At 39.9% G+C, this 17,474-nt stretch overlaps 2 protein-coding genes and 1 non-coding gene across 5 annotated transcripts; 2 read left to right on the forward strand and 1 right to left on the reverse strand.

Moving 5' to 3' along the window:
- Window positions 1–140: 140 nt before the first annotated feature.
- Window positions 141–4,291, reverse strand: ddb2 (damage-specific DNA binding protein 2). Of its 2 annotated transcripts, none has more exons than XM_054620453.1 (11): window positions 4,170–4,291; window positions 3,942–4,085; window positions 3,749–3,858; window positions 3,414–3,605; window positions 2,763–2,929; window positions 2,215–2,314; window positions 1,469–1,646; window positions 1,116–1,261; window positions 699–854; window positions 569–614; window positions 141–459 (listed from the first exon to the last, which is right to left on the reverse strand). In XM_054620453.1, the coding sequence occupies exons 2-11, from the start codon at window positions 4,075–4,077 to the stop codon at window positions 215–217; spliced, it is 1,476 nt and encodes a 491-aa protein (XP_054476428.1). In that variant the 5' UTR covers window positions 4,078–4,085; window positions 4,170–4,291; the 3' UTR covers window positions 141–214. The 2 variants fall into 2 exon arrangements, with proteins under 2 accessions (XP_054476428.1, XP_054476429.1); XM_054620454.1 differs by lacking the exon at window positions 2,763–2,929 and adding an exon at window positions 3,089–3,234.
- Window positions 4,292–6,003: 1,712 nt separating this feature from the next.
- Window positions 6,004–17,017, forward strand: kif23 (kinesin family member 23). Of its 2 annotated transcripts, XM_054619431.1 has the most exons (23): window positions 6,004–6,114; window positions 6,349–6,412; window positions 7,163–7,291; window positions 7,939–8,044; window positions 8,187–8,323; window positions 8,449–8,558; window positions 8,637–8,807; window positions 9,958–10,070; window positions 10,367–10,488; window positions 10,582–10,684; window positions 10,764–10,843; window positions 10,926–11,045; window positions 11,146–11,305; window positions 11,728–11,889; window positions 11,998–12,164; window positions 12,261–12,434; window positions 12,568–12,771; window positions 13,585–13,914; window positions 14,145–14,378; window positions 15,222–15,310; window positions 15,407–15,485; window positions 16,268–16,338; window positions 16,425–17,017. In XM_054619431.1, the coding sequence occupies exons 1-23, from the start codon at window positions 6,101–6,103 to the stop codon at window positions 16,438–16,440; spliced, it is 2,955 nt and encodes a 984-aa protein (XP_054475406.1). In that variant the 5' UTR covers window positions 6,004–6,100; the 3' UTR covers window positions 16,441–17,017. The 2 variants fall into 2 exon arrangements, with proteins under 2 accessions (XP_054475406.1, XP_054475405.1); XM_054619430.1 differs by lacking the exon at window positions 13,585–13,914.
- LOC129108943 (Z30 small nucleolar RNA) lies at window positions 10,157–10,253 on the forward strand. Its single transcript, XR_008531957.1, has one exon. It is a non-coding gene; the product is annotated as a Z30 small nucleolar RNA (small nucleolar RNA).
- Window positions 17,018–17,474: the final 457 nt, after the last annotated feature.

Consider the following 17,474-nt stretch of genomic DNA (forward strand, 5'->3'; position numbering starts at 1 on the left):
TTCACAAACTGTCATTCTGTATGAGATGACCGTTTATGAGATAAACATATATGCAATAAATCACTTGCCCTGAATCTTCCTGTGATGTGTATTCATAATAATGCTCGTGGTTGAAGATTGGTGAAATAAGAAGCCAACCGTGTATGAAACATGAACATTTTTATTAAAGTACAGTAGAAAAACACTTTACAAACAAGCTTTTAAAATCCACAGTTTACTTCTTCCTCGTCTGCGTTTGTTTTTGTTTGGTATGAACAGTCTTGGTCTCCAATTCTTCCAGAGAAGCCAGTTTCTTCTTGAGCTTTGCGTCCATAGCAGGAGCTCTCCTGTCCCTGCTGGAGCGCTGCCGACTCCTCTGCTGGCCTCTTAAACTGTCCGACGAGGTCGAGGTCTCCTCCTCCGCTCTGGGCCGATCATCGTTCAGTGACTTGTCTCTATCCCACACCAGCACCGTCAAACCTGTGAGTAAACAATAAGCAGCTTGAGTGACACACTTTGACCTTTATTCACTGAACTGGTTGGATCAAATTGTACAATCTATCCAAAAATGTGCTTTTGAAATACTCACCCATTCCAGATCCAATGATGTCACCCATCGGGTTGAATTTGTTGATCTGGAAATAAATAGATATCCGTGTTAATAACTAAAGTATTCAAGTCAAAATGTTTTTTCCGGTGTTTTAAAAGCACACACTTACAGATTTGATTCCTGAGGCACTGGGATCTTGCAGCTGACACACAAGCTCGGCTGTGTTGGAGTCAAAGACGTCGATGGTCCTCTGATCTCCAGGGCAAACCCGGTCATCGGGGTAGCGGCCCGCCACGATGAGGTCATAGACAGGGTGCCATGTGGCCTACAGAACAATAATAACAGCTTTCACAAATGTTATCCTAACACTACATATTGATTCTCCCCGGCATGTCTCTTCAAATACCACCTGACCCATTATTAAATACAAATGTTATGATGTCCGTGTCTTGCTTTTTTATGCCGTTTGTGTCCATGCATCGATCATTTGTGCAACTACACTGTTTGCTAGTTTGTTTTTTTGGTTGTCATGATTCCTCAGATTAAGTTACAGAAGGGAACATACACATCTAGGGAGTAAACAAACCTTGATGGGTGTGAGATGCTGGAACTGTCTGTGTGGATGTTGGATGATATGTTGAGGCTTCGACCAATCGGGAGAGGAGTAGACCCGGATCTGGTCGTACTGATCGGTGGTGAGCAACTTGGAGCAGTCCAACGGGTTGAAATAGGCTGTGAGGAGACAACAGGACCAGCTTTACAAAATAATATAGATTTTCTTTACTACCTGCCCATAACAACTGTGCTACTTCACAACTATCTTTATACTAGGAATATTGTACAAATGTTGCAGAATATTTTAATAATCCAATGTATGTGGCAAAGAAGGCAAGCTGATACTGAATAAGTACGAAAGAGTTGTTAGCATGAGAGTGTTACCGGAGTTGACGGCTTTCTCATGAGGCATCTCGTGGAGGAAGCTCTTCTTGTCTTTGATGTTTCTCAGGTCCCAAAGTTTCACGGTGTGGTCGACTGAGGCCGTCGCCAACAACCAATCACAGCAGGAGTTGAACTCTGCATGGGTCACTTTGGCTTTGTGCAGCTTGTCACTGAAAATCTACAACATCAAAAGAGAATAAAAAATGCATTAACAATAAAAATACAAACCTTTCAAATTCCTTATACAGTGTCTATTTGCACTAAGGTGAGAAGAGTCACATGGCAGATATTTGGCTATTTACAATTTTACTTTACCTAATTAAGCAAAAGTTAGCTAGCTGAAAGGATTTCTGACAAATTGAGTAGTAGTGGTATAAAGAGCGACAAAGTATGTTGAATGAGTACATTGAGCTGAATGAATCGGTCAAATTTGGTGCTGTCACACAGGAAACTAGGGTTTGAGTCCTGAGAGAAGTCTATTTTTACATATAAGGATTAGACTACAAAACTACTTGGTTATGTTTATTAAAAATATACATAGCTGTCAGGCTAAATAAACAGTGTTAAATGATGTCCGGGTCGGGTGTTGCTAGCATTGCTGGCTTCTGACACCTAGGTGCTAGCATCTACCTTCATTATATTGGCTTGTTTGATAAACACTGATTCTCTTTATTGGCCAGAACACAACAAACAAAATACATTAGAATGACTTAAATGATATACTTCATTGGGAAATGGACTCAAACCTTTTGGCCGTCCAAACCCAGGAGTGTAAGTTGTCCCACATTGTCTCCGGTCACAAGCATCTGTCGACTTACAGACACATCCACACAGCAGAACCAGTAACTGTAAGAAACAGAGAAAAAGGTGAGGTCACTGGATAGAACAGATGAAAAAGTAAACAGGGATGAAGCTAAAGATCCCATAGTGCAACAATAAATGTATGATTTATGATTTTTTTTAAATGTCTAAATTAATGATTACAAATGTGTTTATATTCACAGGATGTAAACTAATTAAATATCACAAGCAGAATACATGAATAAATGTAATATTCCTTGCTGTCCAGTGAAATCTATTTCCTTAATTGGTGAATTTAAATTTTTCACTCCAAAAAACACAAACTATCTAAGGGATGCAGTGTTAATACTATTTAAGAGTTGTAACTGTGGTTTTTTTCTGATTTCATGAAAAGTTTAAATGTTGGAGATGCAAACATTACACTTCAGCATAACAGCATTAACACACAGCATCTCTTTGAGCTGAGCATCAGTCTTCTTTGCAGGTTTCTCACCAAACATTGTGGTGCTCGTGGCCACAGTCTTGAGTTCTGGACAGAACGGTGGGCGTGCGGCCCTCAAAGCTCTGCACGGTCAATGTGCCCTCACCAGAAGCCACGTAGACTTTGGAAAGGTCCGTCGGGCAAAATTTCATCCCTCCAATAAAGTCTCCTGCTCCGTTCTGTGCACAGGAACACAAACGCAGGCCTATCACAGGGCAGTTATCAGCACCACACAGATGTTTAGCATTAAACCAATAAAGGCCACCTGATAAGAAGACTGATGCTCAGGTCTATAACTCTCTTCAGTTGTAGCTTAGAGGAAACAGACCATGTCTTACTTCAGAATGTCTGTGTTGGCAAACACTGTTAAAGTCGTCCCATTGAAATCTCGCAGTGCTGTCACACCCCGCATAGACGAGGTGAACAGCTGAGTGGGATTTAACTTGTTAAACTTCATGTCTGTTACTGAGTCTCCGATCCCCATCTAGGCAGAGAACCAATAAAAAGGGTGTCGTCATGTAAATCTTATTTCCACAGTTTAGAGAATAAATCACAGCCTCTAGATGTCCTCAAAGTGTTGCATCATTTAAAAAGGAGCATTTTTATTTTTTTTAATTGCACGACCCCACACAGGTCATTCGAGCATCTGGTGCAGGAACTCACCCCTTGAAGAAATACTTTTTTTGCGGGTGCCTCAAAATCCCACAGATATATGTCACCGCCCTTAGAGCCAACAGCCAGAGTGGTGGGATGAGTGGGATGCCACTCCAGACAGGTGATCCTCCGGTTGAAGGGGCTGGTAGCTCCTTGGAAATGATAGGACGACAGCGAGCGAACAAAAGGTTCCTGCAGACACTGGAAGAGACAACAGAGTTAAATGAGCAACTGCATCCTGGAGAGGTAATCTATATGTTTCTACTCCAAAGAAAATGATGTCAATACATTTGGAGAACTATACATCCACATACAGCCATGTCATGCATGTTCACCGGTCTCACCTGTCTCATCTGTGAGTGGAGACTCTGTCCCAGAGTGCTCCTGTAGATGTAGTGCAGGATGCTCCCATACGCTCCTCTCCTCTGAACTCCTGCAGACTTAACAGGAGGCCCTGCAAGACCAATCAACTGTCATGGCAAGAACATTTTCACCTGCAAAGTACCTGAAGCTGTCCTGTCTGCCACTTCTGCACACCTTGTTTGGATGTTTCTCCATCTTTTCTGGTTCGGAGTTTCTTGGAGAGAGTTGGAGCAGAACTTTCCCCGGTTCTTTTCCTCAGTTTAGCCTTTGATTCAGATGCATCTGCGGACTTCGTCGGTCTTGTTTTCATTTTTCCCCCTTAAAAAAATAATTTCTTATATTACTGCACAACAACACTTACTCATTTAGCAGCAACAGTGGTGTTGAACCCAGAGTGCATACCTGTGAGGTTCAGTGTTTATTACCGCAGGTTGGGAGCAGAAGGTGTGTTTGCATAACGCAGCCGTGGACTGTGTTTCATAACGTTTGTGGTTCCAGCTGGAGGGGTTTCTTCTTTCACTTTATTGTAGGATTTCCATACATATGAATAGCTGCCTACCGCCACCTACTGTACTGAGGGATCTAGTTTAACAAAGTCTGTAGAATGAAAGAAAAAACAAAGAAAAAAAAGAATAATTGCATATTAAAATATTATACAAAATACTCCTGTGTTGATTAAGAAACATATTACCTATAATAATAATAATAATAATAATAATAATAATAATAATAATAATAATAATAATAATAATAATAATAATAATAATAGCAATAATAGTACTGGTAAGTATTATTATTATTATTATTATTATTATAGATGATAAGCATGGACTGTATGTAAGAAAGTTTATTTGCACAGCTTACAAAACATAAATACATGACATATTAAGATAAGATAAGATAAGATAATCCTTTATTAGTCCCGCAGCGGGGAAATGTACAGGATTACAGCAGCAGAGAGGATAGTGCAAACAAGAGACATAGTAAAAGAAACAAGATCAAAAATAAGTATTATAAATAAGCAAATGAGCAATAGAAAAACAGTAAAAAAAACAGTAAAGAATCCACAGTAACTGAAATAGTATATATACAGACAGAAACTGTTATAACTATTCAATTGCACAGTGTGTTTAATGGATAAAAAACGAGTTGTAATGGTGAACTAGCACAGATGTTCTTTTCATTCGCATTTGTATCATATGCAAAATATATTTTGGAAATACTGCTTGAAATTTTTGTAAATATATTGTTGGAAATCCTATACGACTATGGTATAAACTATTGCATGTATTTAGAGATACACGGTCCTAGCTTTTAGTTTAAGTTTATTTCTGTCTATCCATGAAAACCAGCACCTGTAGCTTCTGCATATTTATTATTGTACTCTGTATTTACATAATGGATACAATGCAATTCACTTATACCTGCAGTACCAGTCAAAAGTGTGGACACACCTTCTCATTCAACTACTTTGAAGAATCTAAAATATAAAACATATTCTGGTTTGTTTACCACATAATTCCATATGTGTTCCTTCATAGTTTGGATGTCTTTAATATTAATCTACAATGTAAAAAAAAAAAAATAAAGAAAAACCATTGAATGAGAAGGTGTGTCCAAACTTTTGACTGGTACTGTATTTAAAAAAAAAAAAGATCAATATTTCCCTCTTAAAAGCAGATTTTTGTGGAAATACTTAAAACTAATTAAGAACAAGTATCTCAAATATGTACTTGTGTACAGCAAAAGTCAAAAGTGTGGACACACCTTCTCATTCAACTACTTTGAAGAATCTAAAATATAAAACATATTCTGGTTTGTTGAGCATTTGTTTGTTTACCACATAATTCCATATGTGTTCCTTCATAGTTTGGATGTCTTCAATATTAATCTACAATGTAGAAAAAAATAAAAAATAAAGAAAAACCATTGAATGAGAAGGTGTGTCCAAACTTTTGACTGGTACTGTACAACAATCTGAAATAAACCTTCTCATTCAGTCAGAATCATTCATTCAAACTCTCTCATTATCTAAAACACAAATAAATAATTCCAGTTCTCCTTGTTGCTGTTTATTTTCGTTTCATGGTCTCTCAGGCTTTTCTTCTAGTGTCGGTTTATCTGATGACTGCTTACATAGTTCACATTTCTCTCGTTTCCATAAAAGGCTCGGAGGTGAGGGCGGAAACACGTGATTGCTCATGCTGCGATCTCATTGGCTGCTGCCGGCTCGGTTTGAAAAACACAGTCCTGTGATTTGAGGCGGAGGGAAAGTTCAAAATCATCCAGAACAGGACCGATAAACACAGAACTCAAGAAGAAGAAGAGCCACGATGATCAGACAAGCGTGAGTAGAGTTTACTTATTCTAAACAACTGCCTGTAAAGCACACGGACTCCAAATGTAATGTATGGACGTGATGTCGTGTCGTTAGTCGACTGAATACAAACAACCCAGCTGTTAGCCGTTAGCTTAGCCGTTAGCTTAGCTGTTAGCTTCGGGCTAATGAGCCGTCTAGCCGGCGGCCTTGTTAACACGTCCTCCCGCTATAACGCTGTCACATGTGGTCCTTTGTTCACAGGAAGGGTCGGACCCCCCGCAGGCCTCCTAAGAAGCCGTCCAGCACCCAGAAGGACCCGGTCGGGGTGAGTGGCTCTAAAACCACACATCTGATCAACGGTCACCTTTCATTACCTCTGTGACGTCACGACACACGTGACTGCTGGGGGCAAATGTGTGCCTTGTTTAAGATCATTTAAGATAAGATAATCCTTTTATTAGTCTTTACTTTTATTACATTTACAGGATTACACAAGGTCAAAAATAAGTATTAGAAATAAGCAAATGAGTAATACAAAAAACAGTGAAGAATCCACAGTAACTTAAATATTATATATATATATATATATATATATATATATATATATATATATATATAGACATAAACTATTATAACTATTGTATTGCACAGTGTATTTGTATTGCAGAGGTTTTTAGTGTCATGTGGTTTCTAAAATTGGTTGATATCCCCCCAAGAACCAAAGAGACCTCAGAGCAGTGAACCAACACCTCCTCCTGTAACCCTGTAACGTGTCTTACTCCTGTAACCTTACTCCTGTAACCCTGTAACGTGTCTTACTCCTGTAACCCTGTAACGTGTCTTACTCCTGTAACACGTCCTCCTCCTGTAACACGTCCTCCTCCTGTAACCCTGTAACGTGTCTTACTCCTGTAACCCTGTAACGTGTCTTACTCCTGTAACCCTGTAACGTGTCTTACTCCTGTAACCCTGTAACGTGTCTTACTCCTGTAACACGTCTTACTCCTGTAACACGTCCTCCTCCTGTAACCCTGTAACGTGTCTTACTCCTGTAACGTGTCTTACTCCTGCTCAGGTGTACTGCCGCGTGCGTCCTCTGGGTGTGGAGGACGAGGAGTGCTGCATCGAGGTGATCAGCAGCTCCACCATCCAGCTGCACGCACCTGAAGGCTTTAAGACTAACCGCAATGGAGAGTACAAAGAGGTAATATATCTATCTATCTATCTATCTATCTATCTATCTATCTAGTGAACCAGGAGTAGTTTAGTTTTTTCTCACCCCTTTGTTCTAGTACTTAAGGGTAATAGCAAAGGTATTTGTCAACCCTTTACATAATGATCATGTGACTGTCTAATTAAATTCAAACATACAGAAAGGTAGTCTGCATTTTTGCTTTTTGTAAACAAATCCCCCCCCCCAAAAAAGAAAAGAAAAACAATACATGGTTTATATTTACACAAGTATCGTTTGTGTAGCCAAAGTCTGATATAGCTTAACCGCTGATCCAAAAATATTAAAAACACATCAATGGTATGTGAAATGTTCCTTAGTTCAATACACGAGCCTGCTGCTGTAAATAGAAGTAGAGTACCAAATTTGAATTGTATTATCCATAGTTGACAAATGCACTGTTTGCTCTTGATTTATCAAAGTTTTCTCAAAACTACAGTCTACACCTGATTTTGGAAATTACTTTTGTATCCATCCATCATTTTTTGAATGTGTGTTTTTGTTTGTCTTTAGAGTTTTTATGGGATTTGTTGACAAACAAAATATGATTAAGCCAGACTTATTCTTAAATGTAATATATTACCCCTAAAATATTCCAATGAATCTTTTTCACTTTTTAGACACAGTATTCCTTCAAAAAAGTATTTGGAGTGTCAATATCTCAGATGGAGCTGTTTGAGCATGTGGCCAAACCTCTTGTCGACGACCTCATCCATGGAAAAAATGGTAAGAGCACTGGCCAACCCCAGAAAATAGCCACTTTTTTCAAATAACAACAGTTTAACCAAAGTAATCTTTCTATTTATCCCAACTAAATATCAGTCATTCTTCTGCGTTATCTTCCACAAAATTTCCTTCGTTGTTGCAGGTCTGCTCTTCACGTATGGAGTCACAGGAAGTGGGAAGACGTTCACCATGACTGGCTCTCCAGGCCAGGGTGGACTTCTACCTCGCTCTCTGGACATGATCTTCAACAGTATAGGACCATACCAGGCCAAAAGATATGTAAGAGAGTAAACAATCAAGAACGGTGTTGATCATCGCTTGTACCCACACAGTTTAATGTGTTGTGAAATTGGGACATTTATTTATATAATTTCATTCCTCCTGTTCTTTTTGTTTTTTTTCAGGTTTTCAAGCCTGATGACAAAAATGGGCTGGAGGTCCAGAATGAAGTCGATGCTTTGCTTGAGCGCCAAAAGCGGGAAAACATGTCTTTTCCTAAACAGTCCTCCTCCAGGTGAGTCTGAGGCCTGTTAAACACAATCCGTGTTCTGCTACACTTTAACTGATAAATAACATACTACTTTGATTTCAGACAAAAGCTCGATCCTGAAATTGCTGACATGATTAAGTCAGAGGAGGCTTATAAAACTGATGCTGTGGACGAAGACAGCAGCTACAGTGTCTTCGTCTCCTACATAGAAATCTACAACAACTACATCTATGACCTCCTGGAGGAAAATCAGGAGGACGCAATCAAACCGAAGTGAGTCCAGGAAATCTAAAGTAAAAGAAACATAATTCAGATATAAAAACATTTATTTAAAGACTGTTTAATCAGCATAATGTTTTAACTCTTCAGATATATTCAAGTGTTTATTTCAAGTGTAGTGGTTTGTAGAGGTGATTATCTTATATTTTATTTTTTATAAAGTAGCTGGAAGACAATTATCGTCCTTTCTTTTTACTAGGTGGAATGGTGGAGGCACACCTGTACGCCAGAACACTGAGTTCATGTATGTGACCAGTGAATACTCGTACATCATCAGACTAGTAGCATAATTAAGATTACTCTCCCTGTGACATAAAAATCTACAGTCTAGATTGTAAATAGAACCTCATAAACACTGGAGACATTTTCATACTTACAAATACCCCAAAGTAAGGCTGGGTTTAAGGGCCGAAACCAAAAATGATACTCCATTTTTAAAAAAAAAACAAAAAAAAAAAAACAATCGAGCCAAATATTCTTTAGTTCCAGCACCAAGAGCATTCCCTGTTTTTTCTCTGTTTTGTTTGATAGTAAACTGAACATTTTAAAGTTTTGGACTGGAGAGAAGAGGCTGTTTGAAGATGTCGCCTAGGACACCCAGGCCTTTTTTTCATTTTATACAACGACGAAAAATGGAATCAATAATGAAAATCATCAATTGCGGCCCTGAAACCAAAGTTCTAGAATGTTAAAACGCATGCAGTTGTATGAAAAACTTGATAAAATAATGGCAAAATTTAAGTTTAAATCAGATGATCTGCAGGCATTCAATGCCAGATTTTGGTCCTTAGGGTTTTGGTAATTCGGTTGCCATACAATATGGCGGTTTGCAACTCAGCCCTACCAAAAAGTTGATCAGATCATTGATTGCAAGCTGCTCCAGGTGACGTCTCCAGTGTTTAAGTGTTCATTTTAGTACTAAAAATCATTGCACCACCCCCCGGCTGCTTGTAGTCTTTATGTCAAAGCTCCTGAATGTAGACCTGCTGTTTGTGGCTTTGTATGGCGCTTAATGATTGTCACTGATTATTATTTTTTTTCATGGCTGCAATCAAGCAAAATGAATCTTCCCCCCTCCCCCCACATGTTTGATACCCCACCACATCTGTTGTCAGTGACTAACACTTTTATGTTCTCAACGTAGACCACCTCAATCCAGAATCCTCAGAGAGGATCAGAATCACAACATGTATGTGTCCGGGTGTATGGAGGTCGAAGTCAAGTCTGCTGAGGAGGCATTTCAAGTATTCTGGAGAGGTAAGTGGTACAAGATCTGCGTTAAGAAGTCAAAAGAGTCGCGTTAATGATTTTTTTTTTTTTATAATAATAATAAGGGAAAAATGTTGCACTGATGATAGTAGATGTGACTGACCTGGCATTGCTGGCCTACGGGTCAGCTCTGGCCAGGATATGACTTCAGTTAATCTTCTCGCTGAGCAGGTCATATAAGAGCTTTGTGCTTTTTAAGAGTTTAGAGCAGTTAAAACTGGATGTGAATATACTACCTGTGAATAAATGTGTTTTGAAAGGTCCCCTATATCATGATGTTTTAGGTCAGAAGAAGAGGAAGGTTGCTAACACCCGCCTGAACAGAGAGTCCAGTCGCTCCCACAGTGTGCTCATCGTTAAATTGGCCCAGGCCCCTCTTGATGCAGATGGCGACAACATTCTCCAGGTCAGTCGAACTGAAACCAAATGTCTGCTCCCAGATTCATATTTGGATGAATTATAAGCATTATTTTGTGTGTTTTCTGCTCCTGTTTGTCAGGATAAAAACCAGGTGAATGTTAGTCAGCTCTGCCTGGTGGACCTGGCAGGAAGTGAGCGCACCGGCAGGACGGGGGCGGAAGGCACACGGATACGAGAAGCAGGTTTGTTACTAAAATGTCAAAATTAAGTTATAATTGTAGCTGAAATTGCGTGAGATTAAATTATATACTTGCCTGACAGGTAACATTAATCAGTCCCTGCTGAATCTGCGGACGTGCATGGAGGTACTTCGGGAAAACCAGATGTGTGGAACAAACAGGGTATGACTCACCAGACCGAACCTGAATACTGTCATTACATTTACTGATGAACCATGTAGGTAATGCAAGTCTTCTCATACAGATGGTCCCCTACAGAGACTCCAAAGTAACCCATCTGTTCAAGAACTACTTTGACGGAGAGGGAAAAGTCAGAATGGTTGTCTGTGTCAATCCCAAAACTGACGACTATGAGGAAACCTTGGTAAGTTCATCCTGGACCTTCACTGTGTCCCTTTTGTTGTTTGGATGAACGTGTCCTTTTTTTCCCGTCTGACGCACAAACGACGTCTCTGTTTGTCCAGCTGGTGATGCGGTTTGCAGAGATGACCCAGGAGGTGGAAGTGGCTCGGCCAGTGGACAGGCCCATCTGTGGCTTCACCCCGGGCCGTCGCCATAGAAACCAGGCCTTCAAAGAGGAACTGTCTCGCAAGCTGGACGAGCGTGGCGGTCCGATAGATAGAGGTAAGTTACGCACTGTATAAGCTAAATCTGCAAAATAACTGTACGTGGTTGATAATGAATCTTTCATAGACTGTCATGTTGGAACAAATGTAAGACAAGGAATAATTTAAATAAAAAAAACATTAAATGGAGTGTCAATTGAAAAAAGGGAAAATATCAAATTTAAACATTAAATTGAGTAATTTAAATGAAATGGCAAATGTGTCCAACAATTCCATTAAGCTCACACTCCTCTCAAGCTCATATATGAACCTTCTGGTTAAATTATGTATAATGACATTAGTCCTTCAATTTAAGAAAGCACTAATTTACTATAAATAGAAAAAAAAGAGACCAGTGTTTTCATATTTGGACCAATGTTGCATTTGTACGCAATTGTATAATAGAAAAGAGGAGTTGTGTTAATTCTCTGTTTCTTTTAGACGTGCCCTCTGCTATAAACCACCTGGTGCACAGCCTCCCTCCTCTGCCTTCCTCTGAGCTGACCGACCCCCACGATGACATCACCCTGCCCAGGCTGATTGAAGCTCTGCAGAACAGACACAGGATCAGGCAGATGATGATTGACGAATACAACAATGCAGGTGCCTGCTGACATCCAAGCTCAACCCTCAGCACACTGTTTTGATTTTCAGGTTACTTGAAAAGTATCCTAACTCTGCTCTTATGTTCTCTCCTTTGTGTCATTTTAGCCAACAAGATGAAGTCCATGCTTCAGGAGCTGGACAACGCCCTCATTTCCAAAGACAATTTCATTCACGAACAAAATGGCAAACTGGGGGATAAGGACAGAATCATCCAGAACATCAAGGCAGAGATCGAACGCCTGGAGAAAAAAAACAGGATGCAAGAACACAAGGTAACATTCAACCGTCCAAACCTCTCAGAGATTGCTGGTTTTGTTTAGTGGATATGCTTCTCAGTTTCTTAAACGTCCAACATGGTCCTGTTCCAGATTGACATCCTGCAGAAAACGACTAAAATCTATGAGGACGACAAGCGCTCTCTGAAGTATGAACTGGAAACCAGAGAGCAGAAGCTGCAGAGGGAGCTGAATGACAAGAGACGCATGGAGCAGCGCATGCACGGCGTGGTCACAGACACCCAGTACAAGTGGGAGAAAGAATGTGTGAGTTGCCCCTCTGATACAACACAGACTGATAAATGAGGTAGCCTTGTGTTTGCTATAGCTTGTTAGAGTAGCATGTCGTGAATTATTTTGTTTGTCATGCCCCAACTTTCCCAATGATTGACCTTTTTAGGACCGACGCGTGAATGCGATGCAGCTCGAGATGCAGAACAAGCTGTGGGTGAAAGACGAGAAGCTGAAGCAGCTCAAGGCCATCGTGACGGAGAGCAAGGCTCCAGGTCGCCCCGAACCTCCACCCCGTCAGACGCAGCCTCAGCGGCCTTCAAGGGAGGAACGCCTCCCTGCGAAGAGATCAGCCTCGCCCTCGCCCGTCCCTGTATGTTGTGTTGATGATGCTCCAGATTGATTTATCCGTTTTCCTCACCGGACTAACAAAATTATTGATTAATCTATGGACCATTTTTTTCAATTACTCAAATGTTTGTACTCCGAAGAAGTGAAAAATGTCCATCGGAACATTCCATTTCCCAATGTAATCTTCAAATTTCTAGTCCCAAATCCAAATTATCAGTTTACAATGATGTTAAACATAGAAAAGAAGCAAATCCCAAAATTTAAAATTGGAATAAATTGGCAACAACTGTGATTATTTACATGGCAAACATGTCAAATGATTAACTGATGGTTTCAGCTCTACATTGGAATATATTAAAGGGTATTATTATTTTGTAACCACATTTACATACAATGGGCATGCTTTTTATTTATTTTTGCGGATTAATCTGCTAACTATTTCTCATTTGGTCTACACAACATCAAACCATGAAAAAAAATCACAATATCCTTCAGCCCACAGTGACATAATGAGATGTCAAGTGTTTGAACAACAGACCAAAACCTCAAAGTACTCTATTAAATATAATGTATGATAAAATAAAGAAACAAAATTGACCATTTCAGAAGCTGGAACCATCACGTTTGGCATCTTTGCTCTAACAATAAGATAAATGATTAATTGATTAAAATTACAAACCGTCAAACAACTAACCCTCACAAAGGTGTCTGCTGCTACTCCATCCCACCAGCTCGCCACCATTAACATGTTATTCTTATGTGATTTCTTTGTACTAACTGTATCAAACATGCATACATGTATGTAACTGTGCAGTCTGTCCACTTTGCTTCCCAGTGCCCTGTTGATTCTCCCAGTGTCAGACCAGTACTAGGGCCAGTCAGTGCCACTAGAGTTGAGGAGGTTGAGATGAACCCGAGGCCCGCCTGCCCTGTCCCCAGCACCAGTAGCTCTTTGTCTGTGTATCACTGCGTGTCTGCATGGGAGCAGCGGTCCGACCAGAGCAGCAGGCAGAGTCACCGTTCCCCTAGTACCCCCACGAGAACCCAGTCCCCAGCCGGCCCCTCAGCCGGCCGGACCAGGAGGCGAGCTATGTGTCGTGCTCGAGAGGAGGACGAGGCCACCTCCCCTACATTTGATCTAGACTTAAATGAGAGGATCTACAGGGTCAGTGAGTTAGCTACAGGAAGCAGATTGAGGTTTTAAAGTGTCTCTGATCAGATTTAAGTGTCCCAATCCTCAGGAAAAATATTTGATAGTTTTCCCCAAAGTTGAGTTCCTACAACAGAAGTCATCTCTAAAAAAATTACCAGTATCATGATGGATATCTTTGTCAGAGCGAGATCATACTTTTATATATGTTCTTATTCTTTTTAAATTGCTTCTCCGCTCTGTAGACGACGACGCCGGTGCGTCCGCTGCACCGTCGCTCTCGCTCTGCTGGCGGAGAGAAGTGGGTCGACCACAAGCCTTCTTCCAGCTTGGACTTGGGTACAGTTTTGCAGCCGGTCATCCCCAATGCCATCCAGGTGTCTACACCGAGCGAGAAGGCCCTGTCCAAGTGTGACAGATACGTGCTGACACACCAGGAGGTCGCCTCTGATGGCGAAATACAGACCAAACTTATTAAGGTAGGTACGCTGCAAATTTAGACCCTATGAAGTGAAACCAAATGGCAATTAATTCTGATTATCAGTCTGATAGCATGTTCATGTTGGTTGTTTTTTCTTTTTTGGAGAGGTTTATTTTGTGAATCAGGTAAACTTTCAGTCACAGCAGAAGCTGCTTTAGCTGGTCTTGGGGGCATTACATGTTTTTTTTAAAGGTATTTCTATAAATTCACTCGTAACGTTGACAGAGAAAGATTACACCCCCAATCTTTGTCCACTTACTTGTTGGTAAGGGTTGAAATGGAAACCTGAGCTTGTACTCGACGTCATCTCAGAGCGTTTTATTTGTACAACATAAAGTCCGTGGCTACATATCTGTCCTTTTTTTAAAATTTATTTTTAATTGGTTATGAATTAGTGAGAACATCTTCTTTTAAAAGATTTTCTTTTTTTTTTACTACTTTTTTTTTTCTTTTCTTTTTTTAATCGATTTTCAGCCAAGAGGCCTTGTACAAGATAAATGTTCTCAAAATTGCAGGTCATGTTCTTCGACATAAATCAGGAACTACTTAATGTCATCCCACATGATGTGGCCTGTGTGTTGCTCAAAGCAGCTTTTATTTTGGTTAAAGCACCTGATCAATAAAACTGGTGTCAGGTGCCTTTTAGGAAAGCAGGATATTGAGTCTGTTTTGTAAATATCTAAAGTGGGCCTTTTGAAAAGTTTGATGGAATGAGGCAAAGCAACAATGTATCTAACTGTTTTAAAATATAAAACCATGTGCTGCACTTGTTAACTCACTTTGTTTGATAGAAACAAAAACTATTGTTTTATAACGTCATACTTAATTCTTAATTTTGCAGGGTGAGGTGATTAAAACCAGAGGAGGAGGACAGTCTGTCCAGTTCACGGACATCGAGACACTGAAACAGGAGCTCACCACAGTCCCGAGGTAGCAGCCGAACGCCAGTCGTGAGCGGCAGATTAGCCGAATGTTATTATGACGTTTAAACATTTTCTTTCTGTCACTTTACATTTGTGTCTGAAGGCGTAAAAGAAAATCATCAGAAGGTGCACCTGCCAACGGAGATGGAACAGATGGGGCTTGGACTGATGTGGAGACGAGGGTAGGATGATTTATATTGATTAGTGTCTAATAAACTACCACTATCGCTGGTTTAGAAAGCAGATGGATCATGTAATGAACTTAACTGTGCATGTGTGTAGAGGCTGGACATCTGTCTCTTGTTCTTTTACTTAGAAATGTCATGATCAGAGAATATTTTTCAACTTACTACAAACAACCATTACTTTCATTCTTGATTATCCATCGATTATTTTATCAACTAATCAATGAACATTTATAATAAAATAAAAGGTCATATCATCAAATCGCTTGTTACGACTCACCAACAATCTCAAACCATAAAGCTATTCCAATTGCAATGCTAATAAATCACACATGACAAGAAAAGCTGTAAAAATGACATTAACAGTTAATCATCTAAATAGTTGCCGATTAATTTGTGTCCGATGACTCATCATTTGAACTGTAAATACAACACCCTCCAACTACAGACTCAAAAATGACAGTAAAGTCCAATCAATACAGCTCTTTCACATTACTGGACATTATATCTGATTTATTGCAGGACTTCTGTTTTGGGTTACAGTAGAGATGTACCTAATTTAACTAGTAAGAATATATATCTAAGCTTATGTGTATGATGGGTTTTTTTGTACATTTTCCACCCAAGGTCACTTCTTGTAACACTTGTAACATTATACAATCATTTTAGGCAGAGACATTTGTTAAAGAAGCATCAAAGTGTCTGTAGTGTTTAATTAGATTAATGTTAACACAAAGCGTCGGAGTAGGTTTGGGTCCTAATTTGTCTTTTGTTGGCAGTGTTCTGTTGCCATGGAGATGAGGGCTGGATCAAACATGGGTCCTGGCTTTGAGCATCATGGGATCACCAAGTAAGCTGCCCATAAATCACATCTGAAAATAGCATATCCTTTGCAATACACAGTACAGTTATTTATTGACTTTCCTTCATTTACAGGCGCAGAAAACCCTGAAAGCAGCCGACAGCTGCTCCAGTGATCTCTCTCTCTCTCTCTCTCTCTCTCTCTCTCTCGCCTGGCTGTTGTGCAATAGTCTGAACTTTTTATATTTAGCTCTAGTGATGATATTTAAACATTTTCCACGCTTTTATATATTCAAAAGTGTATATACATGGGTCACCAAAGCTGTTTTGTAAAAATATTTTATACGTTGTGTTTGAACCAATAGATAACAAGTATTCTGTGATTCAGTCGAGGAGGCTGGCAAATATGTAGTAACTGTGGCGTCGCTGCTGAAAGGAGTCTGCTTTCACGTTTGTTTGTGTGTAACATAAATCACATTTGTTACCTGGCACATGAGGAGGCTCTGTGACGCTGCCACAATATTGATTTTCGTCTGCTCCATACTGTTTGTTTCTTGATGGGTGAATTATATTGATTTTACAGAAGAGTTTGAATAATCCAGTTCTTTTTTTCAATTCCTTTCTTTATCAAATGTGGTTCTCCCGTTGATGAAACTGAGCTCTCCTGCTTTCACTGTACACTCAGGAATAAAATTCCTTTGAAGCACCAGTTTGTTGTAAATTCACAGTAAATACAATGCAAATTTGACAGTTTTGTGCATAAGGCTCCATGCAACTAGTGCAGGATACACTGTGAACACTAGATGGCAGCAGAGGACAGCAGTACATTACACGTCTAACACAGCAGTAATACTGGAGGCACATGATGCCTGACTCACACCGCTCTATTCTGTACCATGTTAACGGTTTGACAAGAAATGCTGACTTAATGAATGTCACTGAAGAGAAGCACAGAGTTTAAGTATCTGTGAAAAATAATAGCAGCTTTGCAGTTTCAAGGGTCGATGTTGTGCCGCTTTAAAACAGATTAGCAGTCAGCAGAGCTGCTGATGGGCCAATAAGGAGAGACTGTCTGCTTATTTTAAAATCATGCTTGAAAAGAGATTTAACGTCCCATTAGAGCGCTGGGCGGTCCTCTGCCAAGAGCGTGGCAATATTCTCGGTCATATAAACAAAGTCTGCTTT

This window comes from Anoplopoma fimbria, chromosome 19, assembly GCF_027596085.1.
Source record: "Anoplopoma fimbria isolate UVic2021 breed Golden Eagle Sablefish chromosome 19, Afim_UVic_2022, whole genome shotgun sequence".
Classification (NCBI taxonomy): Eukaryota; Metazoa; Chordata; class Actinopteri; order Perciformes; family Anoplopomatidae; genus Anoplopoma; species Anoplopoma fimbria.

Excerpts from the sequence above, each read along its gene's own strand:
- ddb2 (XM_054620453.1), bottom strand. The coding sequence starts at position 4,077 with ATGAAAACAAGACCGACGAAGTCCGCAGATGCATCTGAATCAAAGGCT. Across the intron at positions 2,930-3,413 it reads AAAAAGTATTTCTTCAAGGG|AACGGAGCAGGAGACTTTAT; the intron begins GTGAGTTCCTGC and ends TCCTGTGCACAG. Across the intron at positions 2,315-2,762 it reads CACGAGCACCACAATGTTTG|TTACTGGTTCTGCTGTGTGG; the intron begins GTGAGAAACCTG and ends TGTTTCTTACAG.
- kif23 (XM_054619431.1), top strand. Across the intron at positions 6,413-7,162 it reads CCCAGAAGGACCCGGTCGGG|GTGTACTGCCGCGTGCGTCC; the intron begins GTGAGTGGCTCT and ends ACTCCTGCTCAG. Across the intron at positions 12,165-12,260 it reads ACAGGATGCAAGAACACAAG|ATTGACATCCTGCAGAAAAC; the intron begins GTAACATTCAAC and ends GTCCTGTTCCAG.